The sequence below is a fragment of the Spea bombifrons genome, chromosome 2, assembly GCF_027358695.1.
Source record: "Spea bombifrons isolate aSpeBom1 chromosome 2, aSpeBom1.2.pri, whole genome shotgun sequence".
Classification (NCBI taxonomy): Eukaryota; Metazoa; Chordata; class Amphibia; order Anura; family Pelobatidae; genus Spea; species Spea bombifrons.
The window spans coordinates 111720044-111736633 of NC_071088.1; the positions used below are offsets into that span (position 1 = coordinate 111720044).

Genomic DNA, 16590 nt, shown 5'->3' on the forward strand with positions numbered 1-16590 from the left:
TGAGACTTGGTAACCAGAAATGTATATTCCTCCAGCAAACTTACAGGACCAGATCCAGTTATGCTTAGACCTCTTTACACTCACAAAAATGAAGCAGTAGGCCTTCCTATTTATTTCACTATAGTCGTGTTAATGTGCCTTGTTAAACAAAAATGTAGTGTGTGCGATTCTTACTGCTTGCTCTTGGTTATTGGGTTTAAGGACATCGCCGTTTCCTAATCCAGAAAAAACATTTTCTGAATACAGTAGTGCTAGATGAGCTAACAAAAAAAACATGTAAAAGTGCTTATAACTTCAATTGACCCACCCATTCTTTCACAAAATAAAGTAAATGAAAAGGGCTGCATCAAGGCTTGGCCAGAAACTGGTGTCTGCCGCTGGGCATGACCGTGCATCTGTGCCTTTTTTTGAGAGCGAGTGCAAATTCCTTTGCTTTATCCCAGTCCTTTCCATTAAACCTTGTGTTCCCCTCTCACAATATGGGATGAAAATTCGTACCGGTCTTGGCTATGATAGCCACAGATATTGCACTCAAAAGGGTCTCTGAATCCATGGCAGCCCATATGGATGGTAAACATGACATGGTCCAGGAAGAGTACCCGGCAGTGATCACACTTGAATACCTTCACTTGCTCCCCATTCTCCCCCAGAACCCGCAAGGATTCTTTGGCAGTCCCAGGTGTAGAGCGAGAAGGGATTACCGTACCTCCTTCTGGGGGTCTCTGGTCCTCTTTGGCATAAGCCGGGCTTTGCCGGCTGCTGGTGGCCTGGGACCCCCTTTCATCATGGTTGCTTTCAGTGTCTGTTGTCGAGTCCTGACAGCCATTAGCAGGGGACGTTCCAGGCTCACTCCGTCCTCTGTAGTGAATTTGTGTGCCTTCAGGTAGGTCCTCATGGCCCTCTGCTGCTTCCCTGTTTCCAGGTATATCTGGCCTTCCTTGCATGGGCTGGAGTTGGGTGTACACTGAGCTTATGACTGGGGTAATCTCTGAAATGCAGTTTGTTGGTGGTAAGCGCACAGGACCTCCCACGAATGCTAATGGATTACCATAAGCAGGATCCAGAGGGTGGTGGGTCACCATCTCTACATCCTTCTCAAAGCTGGAGTTCATGTCATACGGGAGATCCGCCAGGCTCAGCCGCATTTGTTTTTCTCCTGGAAAAAACAGGGAACGATAACGAAATTATTTGTGTGTGATTTTAGAAACAGAATTCATTAAGTGTACAAGTGAAGTGAGTTGGGAAGACTTTACCATACCAATAAAATTAACATGTTGGTGCGGGTGTAAGGAGCAATGAGAGCAAATTCTACTTTACAAACAAGGTAGTAGGTACTTGGGACAGTAGAAGTAGTACAGAGACACAGAGAAAGAGTTCAAGAAAGTCTGGGATGTGCATACAGCTAGCCTAAAACAAAACTAAAAGTAAAAAACCTAAAAGTAAAACGTGATCCAAATAGGGCAGACAATATAGGCCAATTAGTTTTATTTTTTTATATGTTTATTGTAAGATCCTATATATTAATATTACGGCCTAACTTTCTATTGTTTACAAGGCATAGTGTTATAATGAATCAGACACCCAACCCACACTCCTTACCCATAAATTTCTGAGGTGTGGAGCGCTTGCGCTTTGTGAGGCTGCATGCCAGCCGGTCCATAAAAGACGGCGGGTCAGAGGCGGGGTGCATCAGTGCATCTGGTCCCAGCTCCAGGTCTCGAATCTCCTCACCTGAAAGGAAAGGAGAGAAGAGAATGGGCATGTTTGTTAGTGCTAGGTATGGCATATTTTACTACCATAGCACTACACTGTAGGAGGGGGATATAATCACCGCTCCATTAAAAAGAAAACTTATTTGTATGACCATTTGCAAAAGGTACTAAAACTGCTTTCCCAGATAGTTCCTGAGACAAAAGTCTATAGGCTATTGCAGCAGTATATATATTTTAAGAAAAAAACACAAAAATCTTCCTTCCACTTAAGATTTCAACATAAATTGCCTCACTGTGCTTTGGCTTTATCAAAGAGGTGCCTAAGTGATAATGTGAAACCAAGTAAATTTTATGTATTGGCAGTTGGAGTTGGACTGTACACAAACATTTTGGTAAATTTAGGTAGGACTGGCAGTCTCACCACTCTACAAAAACATTGAGGGGATCTTACAGTGCAACCATGCATGAGATATGTGAATAGCTCCTTGGGCCCCCTTTGGATGAAACATGTGGTTCGCTCTCAAAGGGCTAAAGTAAAAGCTGAAATTGGGGATCTGAAATTGCAAACTTTAGCTCTTGTGGCCTTAAAGACTGTGATGGCACTAAAACACAGAACAGAACCAAAGTGATGTCAGTGAGGTGAAATCCAAACTCTTGGGTTAGCTATGACATCCCAAACACAAATAATAACATGTATAAAGCCACCTTTTTAATACTGCACTCATCTAACTGGTCGTTATCCCTTAGATAGATAGATGAAAAGGCAACAAGCTTTGATATTTGGGCAATGCCCAATGTATTCTGAGACGCTGTGGCAACAGCGCTGGCATGGGTGCTGCTTCATCACAACAGGAACACAATGGGCCTACTTCAGATGAAAAGTAAGAGGAAAAACAGAAATGGGAAGGGGAGACATAAGAAGATAAAGGCACATAGTATGGGAATACAGAAATAACCCTATCAACTATAATCTACTTATTTCTGGTGGAACGCAGACACAGAAACGAGATGCTGACTAACCATCTAAGTAGTGTTCTCACTCAAAGAGTTAAAGTACACGTTAAGCAATACCCTGCAGCACATTAATGATTATGTGCTACAGAACCTTGGTACACATAGGAAATGGGTTTTTGTTTTGTTTTGTTTTTTTTTTACCTAGCTTCCCTCCAGTGGTTCTCACCTGGATGTGCTGGGAGATGTTGGCCTTCATTGTTAAGGCTCTGTAAGTAGTTGTGGCACCGCTCCTTGTGCTCCTCCAGTGTGTTCTGTTGCTTGTAGCTGCGACCGCAGTAGTTGCACTTGTAGGGCTTGCCGACTGTGGGGGACGAGACTGGAAAAAATGAAAAAAATAGCCTGCCCATAAAACAGGGATATGCCGCCTATAATCCAATCTACAGTAAGGAGGAACGGAGCACTCTTGCGTGATTTAAAGGGAATCCATCATATAGAGATATTGTATTAATGGCACATTCACAACTGGCCATCTTAACACACCATATGAACGTTTATAGATCACTAAACAACAAAGTTATTAGGTCCTGAAATTCCATATTGCCTCGTGAAACTTGCCTTATCTTGGTTCCATGAACAGTTAAAAACATGGGACTAGATGAAACCTACCTAATTTGTAGAGCCGTAGAAGTTATTTTATTCTGTAATGATAGATTCCCTTTAACACGCATCCCACAAAGTAAAAAAAAAAAAAAAAAAAAAGTCTGGTATTCTTAGTTTCTCACAATAGCAACTCCAGTACTATTTGATGGATTAGCTAGTTTGTTTCCCTAATTTGACCATGCTGAAAAAAAAGGACCATGGGGAAAAATCGTGAAGAACAAAAAACAAGAAGCAAGACGTAGTTTTATGATGACACCAATTTATAAATAATAAAATCTGTAAAAATGTGTTAACTTTTTAAAATTTCATATATTTCAAAGCGCATAGTATACAGTAAAAAAATATATATATATATATATATATTTGGAGTGAATACGTTGTATTTACTCTCTTGCCAAGTTAAATATTGCATTGCTGAGAATCAAGTAATACCAGAAAAACCAAATGCCAGTGTTGGAAAGATCGTTGAGGCGCGTCAAGACACACTCACCAGCGTGGGTGCGCAGGTGGCCAGTCAGTGCATCCCGACGACGACAAGCGTAGTTACAGAATGGGCACTTGAAAGGCTTCTCACCCGAGTGCAGTTTGATGTGCCGTAAAAGGTTCCCCTTCTGGGTAAAGGAGGCACCACACTGGTTACAGTGGAAGGGTCGCTCACCTGAAACAGCATCAAACATAAAGTCCCCGCTGAGTGCTGCAACACAACAGCAAGCTGGTTAGTGACAGACACGACAGAGGTGCAACCAAGAAGTCAACTTAATGTAGTCCAAGGAGCGATGTTAAGCCCTAGGTATTTCTACCTGTAAGGGTCTATTTTAAAAAATGAGAAAACCTCTTTATTAACCCAAAATGACTTCTTTCAGTAAATGAAAGTGTAGAGAGCTGCAAAGAGTGTCTGAGCCTAGACCTTTACCATAAAAACCTCTGAAAATTGGAATCAAGCCTTAAGGGGCTCATATTCTGTCACAATCTCATGTCCCAGGCCCCAACAAAAATATTCCCATTAACAAAGTAGATGACACAACTGGAGGGCACTAAAAGGCTCTGAGAGTGAGGACATGTGAGAAGAAGTTGCCCAGAGAACAATCTGTGTTACTTTAAAAGGAGATCAATAGAATCAATAAAGGTACAATAACTGGTTACCCAAATATAATTTGAATGCAAAATTTTAAGCCAATTTAGGTCTCTTCTTGAGACATGTTACAAAAGTAAAGCGGAATTGTCTGGAGACCGCTTGATTCCTGTATTGCCATGACTCACAGTACAGACCATTCTTTCCAAACAATGCTCATGTCATGCTTGTTCTTAAACATTATATGAATACAACTATAATAAATATTTTCTGTGGGGTATGTTGTCAAAGGAGCATTTGTACCGACATATTGTGGATGTGCTCAATACAGCAGAGCATACTAATCATGTTACTAAACTAATGGCGTGGTCCCTCAGAACAGATGGCTATTACGTAGCTTTCAGGTACAAAGTAAGTTGTTGTAATGGCAGAGAAGGGAAAGATATTTCAACCATGGCTGAATAAGTTTTTGACAGCCTTACCTCTGTCTGACCATAAACTCACCTCAGGGAAGGTAACATATGATACCAGCTCTTCTTATTGGATATAGGGAAAAGGGAAAGACAACTCTGATATATAAATATGGACTCGCAGCAATGAAGGACATAGAAGATCCAAGTGAATGCTGAGTGGCGGGCTAGCTCACCTGTGTGACTCCTTTTGTGCACCATTAGAACATTGGGTCCAATGCACACCATCCCGCAAATGTCACATTTCAGCTTTCCATTGGGGAGACGAATGCCTCCAGGTGAGTGAGGATCTTGTCCAGAACCATCACAGTAGCCCAGTGGCTCGGCCAGCGAGTCATCAGGCATTGCTCCATCCTCCTTCTCACTCAGGTGGTCATCATGGCCAAGGAGGCGGCCAGGTTCATCATCACTATACATTTCAACTTTAATGGAGTTGGCTGTAAGAAGAAAGAATTGTACGTGTGGTTAATAATTTATAGGCCCAAAAGACATTTATGAAATGTATATGAGATGTCTGCCCAGATGAAGTAATGTACAAACTGATTTACTGGCAATGGATTATCTTGCCATTCCACTCACTTTGAAAAGTAACAGCATGGCATTCCAATACAATACTTTGCTCCTCTGTACTTTTCCTGTATAACATGCAAAGCTGAGCTACATGGGATATATTTTGTACTTCGCGTGGTCATCGGGGCACGCTGCCACATAGTTCTCAAACGGAACTAACAGGGAAAAAAATCCATGTGCCTCTCAGGAAGCCTAAAAGCCCTGCATTTAAATATCACACAGCTCTTCCCTGGGTTAATAATAATTTACTTGGCATGACAGTATAGTAATAAGTGGGCTTTTGATTACCTTTATTGTCCAAAGTAAGTACTTCAAGATGAAAGCCCTAGTTTTTTTGTAACCAAGTGTGCTAAGCCAGACCCTGGCCACGTGGTTTCCATGAGTAGCTCTGCAGCTGTTATAAACGACATATTCTGTGATTCTCAGACACTTCTCTTCTTTCACAGTGCTGGCTGAACACCACAAGACGTGTAGCCAAACGGCAAGAGTTGGCAAAGCGACATACATTGGGTGCACAATAATCTCATTTACAGGCCTGAATCGTGTTCCTGTACACAGTGTATATATGATAAAACTTTTCTAACCAACACCATCCCCATATGGATACAGTAGTTCATACAGATGCAAAAGAAACCCAACCACCAGCACTAGATCACCATGTTCACCTAGTGTATTACTCCCAACAGTCTCCGTTTTTGTGGGACAGTCTGGATTTTCAGGCACTGCCCAGCTGTCCCAGGTAGCCACCCCACTGTCCTGTTTTTGCAGGCAGTGAGGATCATGGGCTGGATGAGGAGATCCCCTGACCGACCTGTAAAATTAATGGCGGTATGTGCTGTTGTAGCCCTCCACTGTAGCTCCCACATGGCCACCTTGTGATGCTCTGCAGTTGAGCTTCACAAGATGGCAGTTTGGCCCTGCCTTGGTCCAGATGTCCATTGTCATTTCTACACAGATGGCGCTCAAAGGGTGAAAACAGCAACATTGAGTGGGACGGAATCTAATCAGGGTACAGCTTTATGCCCTAAGCGAACGGGACCAAGAAGGCCGAAAGCTTCAAGTCAAGAAATTGATTTGCTTGTGCCATCAAAGCAATTACCTTCATACCAAGCAACCTACTGCCTGCACCAAGTATGTTTTTGTTACAGTTAGAGCCAAGGGGCTCTACACTGCTGTTTTCCCAGTGTAATTTATAGCCAACTCATCCAACATTCACATCAATTGGGACCAATGTCACCATGCCTAGCCAGACTTTGGACACTAAGTACGTGAAGCCAGAGTTCTGTCGCATAAACAGGCACGTTTTGCCATTTTTGGACAATATGTGGCTAGCATATGGACAACTGATACAATTTGCAGCTAATTAGTTATATGCTGAGCATCAATATTTATAATTGCACGCATTCCTACAAGCTTTCAGTTCACAAGAACTAGCTTCTGAAATATTAGAGGATCATGGGTGGGTACTCACGTGATACATGTTACTAAGTATACTACAAATATCATATACATATTCCTTACAACCACAGGATAAACACAATTATATAAAAGTATAGCGAGAGTCCTTATTCATGGCTTTTGGGAGTCAAATTGTCTTTCTGGGTGATTAAAACTATTCTGTTAACACCTTCTTAACCACAATAACCAAACTATGGTATTGCCAAGTTACTCCAGAAGAAAACGGAGTCTATAGTTGAAGAAGATACCTTTTATTGGGCCAACATAGAATAATAAGTTATTTCAAGACCTCAGACGACTCTTGTTCAGAAGAAATGCAAACTACAAGATACTAAAATAGTTTGTTTGTCTAGTTAACTGGGCTAAATTACCCCTCCCTTTCCTGAGCTGTCATATTAGTCCCTCTAGGAGGCTAGTATGCCAACAACATGTCAGGATCACTTACGGACACGTGTTCTGAATTCCCATGCACACGTGTTCACCCAGCTAAGGAAACCTATAGTACTATTTTATTTATACCTTGATTCAACAGCTGGAGAGCTGGGTTACACATACCGTATCTTCACTGCCAAAAAAACATACTTGGAGCAATCATGGAGATGAGCATTTGCTGTTTATCTACTTGAATATTTCTGCTCATGGTGCCCCTATTAGCTAGTTTGCATCCAAACCAGTAATAATTACGGTGTAAGACTTTAAACTTGCAGCTGTAAGAGTACTTGCATGAAAAAGTACTTACCGCTCAGTGACCGTCTGGGAGACGTGTGGCGACTATTTGGAGTGCTCACGGTGGGGCCAATCAATGCTTCTGAGAAATCTTTTTCAAGAGATGAGTCTCCAGCTGCAGTGCCAAGGAAAACGTTTTGTTTAGTTAGGTAGCGAGAGGCGTGTCAGGTGGCAAGATATCAATTTTATTAAACAAATGCCATGATTTAACCAAGCAGTCAAAAAAAATGCGAAGAAGTGATTCATCACGTTCTCTAATATTATAGATAAAAGCATTTGGGGACACCTCTTCATTATTGAATTCAGGTGGAAAAAATGGTTGGTTCTGAAGAGCTCAGTGAATTGAAGCGTGGTACTGTGATAGGATGGCACCTTTACAATAAGTCAGTTAGTGAAATTTAACCCCTGCTAGATATCCCACGGTACTGTAAGGGTTATTATTGGAAAGTGGAAGCGTTTAGGAACAGCAGCGTCTCGGCCACGAAGCGGAAGACCATGTCACCAAGCACAATGCCAAGCGTCAGACCGAGTGGCGTGTAGAGTGATTAGAGATGTAAAATTTCTGGAAATTTTGAAGCCATGGAAAAAAATGCAAATTTTCAGAATTTAAAAAAATAAAAATAGAATAAAGACACCATCAACACAACAACAAAAAAAAGATCTCTAATCCTCCTACATGAAATAGACAGGGAGATCGATCACAATCGCCCAATCAGATTTGCACCATAGCACCAATTGCAAACTAAAAGTTAAGTAACGGGCATTATTTGTGCCAGTTGGATGTGGACACATTGCATGTTTCATAAAGGTCTTCATGTCATAAACATTATCATTGTAAAAGAAGATATTTCACGCTCCATTTTGTGTGATGGATGAGTCTGAGTTTGGCGGATGCCAGGAGAATGTTACCTGTCTGACTGCATTGTGCCAACTGTAAAGTTTGGTGGTGGAGGGATAATGGTATGGAGCTGTTGAGCCCCTTCCTTTCAATAAAGGGAGATCTTAATGCATCAGCATACCAAGACATGCACAATGCCACGCTTCCAACTTTGTGGGAACAGTTTGGGGAAGACCCTTTTCTATTCCACCATGACTGCCCAGTACACAAAGCAAGGTCCATAAAGACATTGTTAGATGAGATTGGTGCGGAAGAACTTAACTGGCCTGCACAGAGCTCTGACCTCAACCCCAACAAACACCTTTGGGACGAACTGGAACGGAGATTGCGAGCCAGACCTTCTCATCCAATATCAGTGTCTGACCTCACAAATGCTCTACTGGATGAACGGGCAAAAATTCCTACAGAAACTCTCCAAAATCTCGTGGAAATCCTTCCCAGAAGAGTGGGAGATTTTATAGCTGCAAGGGGGGGACCAACTTCATATTGATATCTATGTATGTAGAATGCGAGGTCATAAAAGTACTTGTTGGAGTAATGGTCAGGTGTCCCAATACTTTTGTCCATATAGTGTATATACACACACAAACGCATAGCCATCTGCACAACCAAGTAAACAGTCGTTTAAAGAGAATAATCATTTTTAAAAGCACAGGGCAGGAGAGGCAGCAATGAAGCACATTATCTGCTAGTCTTTCACAATTCACTTCCAGTACTGCAGGATGCACAAAAAACACTAATAATTCTAGCAATTTATTTCAGGTCCAACTAAGAGATATTTTGGTCAGTCTGCATGAGCTAAAAACATAAAACCTGTTTGTTTGTAAGCACTTAAAATAATAATAAAAAATACATAGGAGGGGGACCTGCAGAGATGTGTATAGGGGTAGAGAGTTGTATACATTACACATTTATACCTTAATGCTACATTAAAAGCAACCATAACAATACCTTTTAAATGCCCAGAACTGCTTTATTGTCTCTGGGAATGCCAAATTCTCCACTATTGCCCTGTGACACCGGGGCAAAGCATTTCTAGGTAAGTAGGATTGCTGTGATGGCTACTTCTTTTATTTACATTTGCCACTTTATAAAGTATATTATTACTAATTATATTAAAATCCACAAAACTGAGGTGGGGGGGCATGTCCTGCTAGAAGATCTAGGGTGTCTCTGCATAACACATATTAAGACTCATCAACCTATTTAAACTATACATCACACAGAGCCAGCGGAGCCCATCTTGCAGGGGAAGTTCAGTTTTTATGAACACATCTATTTCAATGAAACCATACTAAATATAGGATTTTGTCAGTTGCTTATAATTGGTCACCTTAAAGACGGACACCCTGGTAACTCGTAAAGTTGCTTTAGGTAATGCGTGCACTATAGGAAGTGCATGATTTACACATTTTAACTAAAATTCTAAAAGATATTCCTCCATTTGCCACTTGGGGGCACTATATTATAACTTGTATATATTATAAAGACACTTGAATTGGCAACTCTATGTTACATTTATTAGGCAGACAGAATATTGTTTGAGTCATAAAGGGAAAGAGACCAATTTATAATAGCACAATCATATAGACCTTACGTATACAGACATCCAAAAGCAGTGAAAGTGGTGGGAAACAGCGACATTAATAAGCACATGCTGGCCGCACAGTCATATTGTCTGTTAACAGCTGCTATCATGGATTCAGTCCCCGTTCCCTGTAAGCAGAGGCTAGTTGGCTGATCTAATCCATGGAACAGACTCAGACACCCTGAGTGCATTTTGCCTGCTTTACTGCTCACCAGGAGGGCCCATGTACTTAAACGTTTTACCTACCATTTAATATGGAAAATATCTAGTGAATTCCAATTGTGTGTACAGATGTTTACACCATCCAACAGCTTGCACCCTAACAATCAGAGCAATACGGTCAGAGCCCCAAATCAGCCACATTGCCATTGTTTCCCTACAGGTACACATACAAATCCTTCTCCTGGTTGGTTTTCGTAAAAAACAAACAAAAAAAACAGATAACTATATACTTTATAATGCGAATAATTACTACAGGATAATATTTTGTGCCAGCACTCATTTAGTATGGACCGTGGTATTGTTTTCCCTGTACAGGGAGGCAAAAGAAGAGAAATGACTGCATTATTGCTATATGTAGAAGGGAAACAGGAGCAAAATGCTTTGCTTTTAAAGAAGTTCCACTGTTGAAAAAGTAAAATAAATGTTATTATGGTACCTTAAAATAAATTCTGTTCTTTTACAAGAAGTAAAAAGAATTGTTCACTGCAAACCAATAATGATATAATGATATATACAAGTTGAAAGAACTCTTTAAGAGCGCGGTCACATCCCTGCTGAACCGACCCTGACTCCCAGCAGCCAGCATTGCTTGTTGTGAGCTGATGGAACCGACCGCTGTGAGCTCTGAACCGAGCACTTGTTACAATGTAAGAGATTAAATAGCCGAAAGGCAGCTTAGGCTTCCCTCCCTGCGGTGACGCCACATGAAAGAGACTCTGCAGCTATTAAGGCTGTAGTTCCAGTGCACCAAATTCCAAAGGCACCTGTTATTATTCTTATACATGTTTGGATATTTGCCTTGTAATGACAGAAAATGAGAAGGCATATTTTGAAGAGATATTATTGAAGAGTTATTATTGTAGGTGAAACATGCCAAATATTTATTTTATAATTAACCTTCCCCTTATGTTTAGATTTTGTTTCCCCTAATCAGTCAGTTACAGATTATTTTAAAAACCGAACGCTTCGCTGGCTCCTCTGTACATCAGCACAACATCCCACCACAAGAAAGCCCCAGTGCAAACACGTACCAGAGATATAAGAGCGGCCATTGTAGTCCTCAATTTCCATCTTCAGTTTGCTTCTCTGTAATAAAATAAAAAAGTTAACTTTTAGTGGCATAAATTCAATTATTTAAATAATAAATGTTATTTGGATATATAAATTTGTAAGCACCGTTTTTGAATTACTAGCTGAGGTGCTCATCATTACCATCCACTCTGTCATATTAGTGACCACAGAGCAGAACCCCCCTGTAAGGAGGGGGCATCATGATCATTTAAGGGGACCTCTCAACTACCACATGCATTAAGGTCCCTTTAAGAATAAACTAGATTGCATATTTTGGCCAGACAGTTTTGTGCAGGGGTGCATACGGCACATGCCATATTTTTTTTCTCCATTCTGAGAATAATCGTCATGTACGGTAATTTAAAGTGTTATTGTTTTACTTCACCTGGATGACTGCAAAGGTTGCTACTCTGTAACTTGTTCAGCACAGTGACTCTGTGTCCTGTTACGGTAGGAAGGCTTTGGTTGGGGGACATTCTATTTTAAACATGGTAGAGTCAACAAAATAAATTAAACAAAACACTCCTTACACACCTTGTTGTTAGAGGGTGCGTAAATATATTTCTCTAAATGGGTGCAAAAGCGTGGAGGTAATTTAAGGTGCTCTTTAAATTGTTTTATTAACTCCTTGTGTGGCGCTATAAGTTTGATAATGCCTTGTTCCAAGATATTTCAATTAGCTGAAGGATTTCCAATGTTTATTTGCGTTCGAGGATATTGCGCTTTACATATTACATGTGTTACATGAGCTCAGGTAAAACTATTGCTGGCATGAAAGCAGTATGTTCGGTATCAGAGCTCAAGCGATACATTTAAAGGGTAACGCAGTAGGTGCTCAATGACGTCCTGTCCGCTGCTGGGGTAGCTTCAAATATTTTCACTCGCTGTTTAACATGGACATGGAACTCAATGGGCTATAACGCTCCCTCGGAGCATCGGGCAGAGGGATGGATTTAATAAACAGTAACTTGTGGTGAGATGAGTCATTTTATCTCTCCTTATTAACAGTACATTATGAAGGACCAACCCAGGCTGCCAAGATCTAACTGATAACAATGAACGACATTTCATGTATCTTTACCGAGCAATCTAAATAAAAATGTGTCATTCTGCAATATATTTGTATTACATCAAACGCAGGCAAAAACAAATCATATCTGTTTACTATGATGGACGAAGAGCAAAGTTAAGAGAAATCGCTACCTTGTTCTAGATGTGCCCAGAGATTGGGGCAACCAGAGAAAACGTTTCCGTCGATAGACTAAAGTCAAGATGGTTCAGGACTATGCTCAAAGGTGACATTTTCATTGATATATATATACACACATACATGTAAAAAGCATCAATCTAGAATTCTCACTGTGATATCATATGTTTCTTAGTGTAAATGAAGTTTTAAAGAGGGACGCATATGCTGTGCTTTGTTGCATTGAAATTGTTACTATATGAAATAGCTTGAATACCAGGTTTTTGTATTCAAGCTATTTCATATAGTAACAATTTCACTGCAACAATGTAACTAACAGCATAGCCCAAAATGTGCAGTTTTCATGTCCTCTGGCGTGGAAAATACATTCAGAACAATTACCCTGTCCTAGGAAACTGGCTCACCGCTGCAACTTGGACTTCCCAATTATGATCAAAGAAAGCTAATAGACAAGCAGCCCGAGGGCATGCATTTATCATAACACGATATAAAGGGGCAGTTGGGTCACTCTATAGTGAGTGAAAACAAACTATAATAGTTGGACATGAAGCCTACTATGATAAACGTGTTTAGTTACTCTATAAAAGACTAATATGTATATATATTATATAAAATTGTGTGTCAAGCCCCCTTATGTATGAGTGGGTTACATATCACTGTCACCTGAGGCCCTGGTCTTCCGTGGAGGATACCTCTGACTACTGCCAGTCTATTAGCCCCTGTCCACCATGTCCGCTCTCACCTGCTGCTGCGACTCCCCCCCTAGGGCCCTCATTCACACCCAGCCGCCCTGCTTCTCCACTCAGGTGCTGGAATGTGCCGCCCGCGGTGTGCAAGCGGAGACTTCACCGGAGCTGAACCGGCCCCGGCGACAACTTCCGGGGCAGCTGCCAGGCGACAGGACGGGGAGAGGCACGCAGAGCAAGCTACCCGCCGACGGGCCAGGGAAATGCAGCCGAGCACGGAACGTATCGAGCTTGAGACAGCAAACCAACAAACGGAGTGGAATGAAAACGAGGGCTGGAAGCGGATGGGGTGCCGCGCCGCAGGGATTCCAGCCCGCAAACCGCAATTAACCGTCATATTTCAAGAACTGCTCGTTTGAACTCCCTAATCAGTGACAGTCTGCCTCACTCAAACTATTCACGCTATAAAAAAAAAAGAAACTCCATTACCCGAATGGCGGATACCTTTTCACGGGCACCGGAACGTGCATCCCTTGGACATCACCGCCGAGTCTCCAGCTTCAGGGGGAGCTCACAGTGTTTTCAGGGAATTAGTGTGTCACCGACATGAATAACTTGTAATTGTGTTTATGTCTCTTATGAATATTCTTTCTAGTTGCCGAGTGGGAGGTCACTAGTCATTTTAACCCCCTAAGAACTGGGCTGTTTATTTTGTACTCTTCGTGACAATGGTGCTGTTTTGACAATGTTGCTGTTTAACTATAATTTTTCTCTGGTTTATTGTATCAACAATGACTATATAGTTTTTCACAAGAAGGGCTTTCTTTAGATACTATCATATCAAATATCACTTTAAAAACACACAAAAAAACTTTCTAATCTACAAAAGGGAATGGGGAAAAAACCTGCTAAGTAGATTCCAATATTTGTCCTTAGTTTAGAAATACACAATGCTATATGTTTTTTTTGCAAATTATAGAGCAATCAGTACAAGTGGCATGTTGCTATTTGAAATCAGTTTTTTTTAACTCTGGTCATCCTGCCCCCAGGTCCAATTGACAACTTTTAAGCTGGTCAGTTAAATTTCCCCCATCAAACCATATATATATATTTTATATTACTAGACACCCCAGGGGGTTGCAAATGATGGCATTTTAACACCCTCCATGCACTTATTTAATTACCAAAATTTGTGGTAGGAATTTAATCACCAAAAAATACCACAAACTTTAGATGTGGGTTTGCCTTCTTTTCTAAAAATAGTGTTATTGTTTTCCTACAACACATTTACATAACCTTTTAATTCCACAGAGTAACAAGAAGAGGTAGTCAATGTGATTGGAGCATCTGGAGTAGAGATCTTTGCTGCCTTGTGCCAGAAGTTTAAATTGATGCAATAATGTATGTTTTAGATTGGATTACACTGCAGGGCACTGGTGCTTTAATGTTTCTCCTGATGTGATAAATGGCACCTTACTGCTGCATCCCTTTCACGAAAGTATATACCTTTCACAGGTATGTTGTCCATTTACAAAATATAATTAGCTTGCACAGTGCCCCAAGTCAGTATTGGGAAAACCACGTAAAAGCAGCTTCTCTATGAAGAGAATTGTTGACCATATTTACTGGTTAATACACATATAAGCATAACTAGCTTTAAGGACACTCGAAAGAAAGGACATGGTTACAGCGCGACTATTTCCCCGTTTACATACGCTCGCTTTGCAAGAACGGCCACATAACATGAGGCCGGCACATTGGTTTGTCTTTTGAATGTTTTGTGTTGGAAATTACTTGACAGTATATGATAGGTAAGTTTTCATTTTAACTACATTTTCATTTTACTGTCAGATATTTTATCATCGAAAACATGTATTTCTATATTCTGTATTTTACACAAAATGGAGTCGGAGCCATTTTATTTTACTTAATCATATAGTGATTATTTCTTTTTGTCCTTGTTCCCTCTATAATTGAGAACAAAGGAGTATTCATGTATATAGATGTTTCAGCGTATATATGATACAATTAATGTTATCTTCCATGAGAAAGTTAAGGAGTAGACACTGCATATCCTTAGAAATGTAACTTGGAATGGGGGATACATGGGAAGACTACCAAGACCTGAGTTACTATCTAGGAAGTAACATTTGGCGATTAGGGTGACCAAGGATAAATTCCAAACACATATGTAATGGTTTTAAATTAATTCTTAGACCAGAGCGTCTCTCACAGGTAAATTAAGAAATTACAACGGTGTAAATATGAGTAGAAATCCTAATTATAATGGGTAAAACCCACCGTTATGATTGGAGAATTCCAATCAAGAGGTGGAGGCTTTGATAATAAGCCCTGTCTTTAAAAGCTTATGTCTTGAATAAAAAAAAAATGACGGACCTTAAGATCGCACCCTGAAATGGACAGACCCTGATGGACTTATTCATCAAATTTACCCCAGAGAATTGGAATCTTAAGATCCTGGCACCATATTCCACTCTTGGAGTTACTTTGAGTTCTAACCTATACAACTGGTAGAAAGTTATATTCTTTCCACTTAATTTCTTGCCACTGAACCTGGATTAATTTCTACAAGGACCAGTTGGACAACAGCAACAAGTGGTGGTAATTATAACTTTTATTATTCTGAACAGAGATGAATTTTGTCTTCTTCGTATAGAATTCCGTTTCTGGGAAATAGTATATTGCATTATTGTATATGGCGGCTTGTGAGACTGCAGCTTATAACCCGTGATAATAACAATAATGAAAAGGTATTTTTACCTATAGATGAAGTTTGACATTATTTGCATCTATTAGGAACTTCACTAATACTCTTAGACACAATTAAGTTATTTTTAATTTGTTATATTAGTTGAACTAATATAAGAGAGATAGTGATATCTTTATTACTGCCCTGATTATCATCAATTTTTGGTTGCTGAGTGGACTGGAAATTGTGTGTTAGACTCATAAAGTAGTAACTCATATTGATAACTATCGATAATATACTGTATTTGAATTGATTCATTTTTGACATGTTTTAAGAATTTTGTGTTTTATATTCTGCACTGTGTGACCCATATATAGATTTTATAAATTGTATTCACAATAAATAAATATTTTAGATTGATTATTATTGTGATATATATCTAATTTGAATTATAATTTTCGGCGATCTGAAAGAATTTAGGATCGGAGATAAAATATAGGGTATCTCCTTAAATTAGTATTGTGGATGTGGTACTACAATATTTGGTAGCGTCGTTATTTTGCGTGTGTGAGAAAATATTGGTTTT

At 40.1% G+C, this 16590-nt stretch overlaps 1 protein-coding gene across 4 annotated transcripts; it reads right to left on the bottom strand.

Annotated features, from left to right (window-relative positions):
• IKZF4 (IKAROS family zinc finger 4) lies at positions 1 to 13482 on the bottom strand. 4 transcript variants are annotated; one of them, XM_053455637.1, is made up of 8 exons: positions 13351 to 13482; positions 11362 to 11416; positions 7636 to 7737; positions 5045 to 5305; positions 3817 to 3984; positions 2893 to 3027; positions 1600 to 1731; positions 1 to 1156 (listed from the first exon to the last, which is right to left on the bottom strand). In XM_053455637.1, the coding sequence occupies exons 1-8, from the start codon at positions 13381 to 13383 to the stop codon at positions 453 to 455; spliced, it is 1590 nt and encodes a 529-aa protein (XP_053311612.1). In that variant the 5' UTR covers positions 13384 to 13482; the 3' UTR covers positions 1 to 452. The 4 variants fall into 4 exon arrangements, with proteins under 4 accessions (XP_053311612.1, XP_053311610.1, XP_053311609.1 ...); XM_053455635.1 differs by having other exon boundaries at positions 3817 to 4020; XM_053455634.1 differs by having other exon boundaries at positions 2893 to 3042; positions 3817 to 4020.
• Between the last annotated feature and the right edge of the window lie 3108 nt (positions 13483 to 16590).

What these genes read in the sequence shown, in the direction of transcription:
- IKZF4 (XM_053455634.1), bottom strand. Translation starts at nt 13,383, where the DNA reads ATGAGGGCCCTAGGGGGGGAGTCGCAGCAGCAG. An exon ending in GCACAAAAGGAGTCACACAG is followed by an intron (nt 4,021 to 5,044) that starts GTGAGCTAGCCC and finishes GTTGTGTTGCAG; the next exon opens with CACTCAGCGGGGACTTTATG. An exon ending in ACATCTCCCAGCACATCCAG is followed by an intron (nt 1,732 to 2,892) that starts GTGAGAACCACT and finishes CTTTCCTTTCAG; the next exon opens with GTGAGGAGATTCGAGACCTG.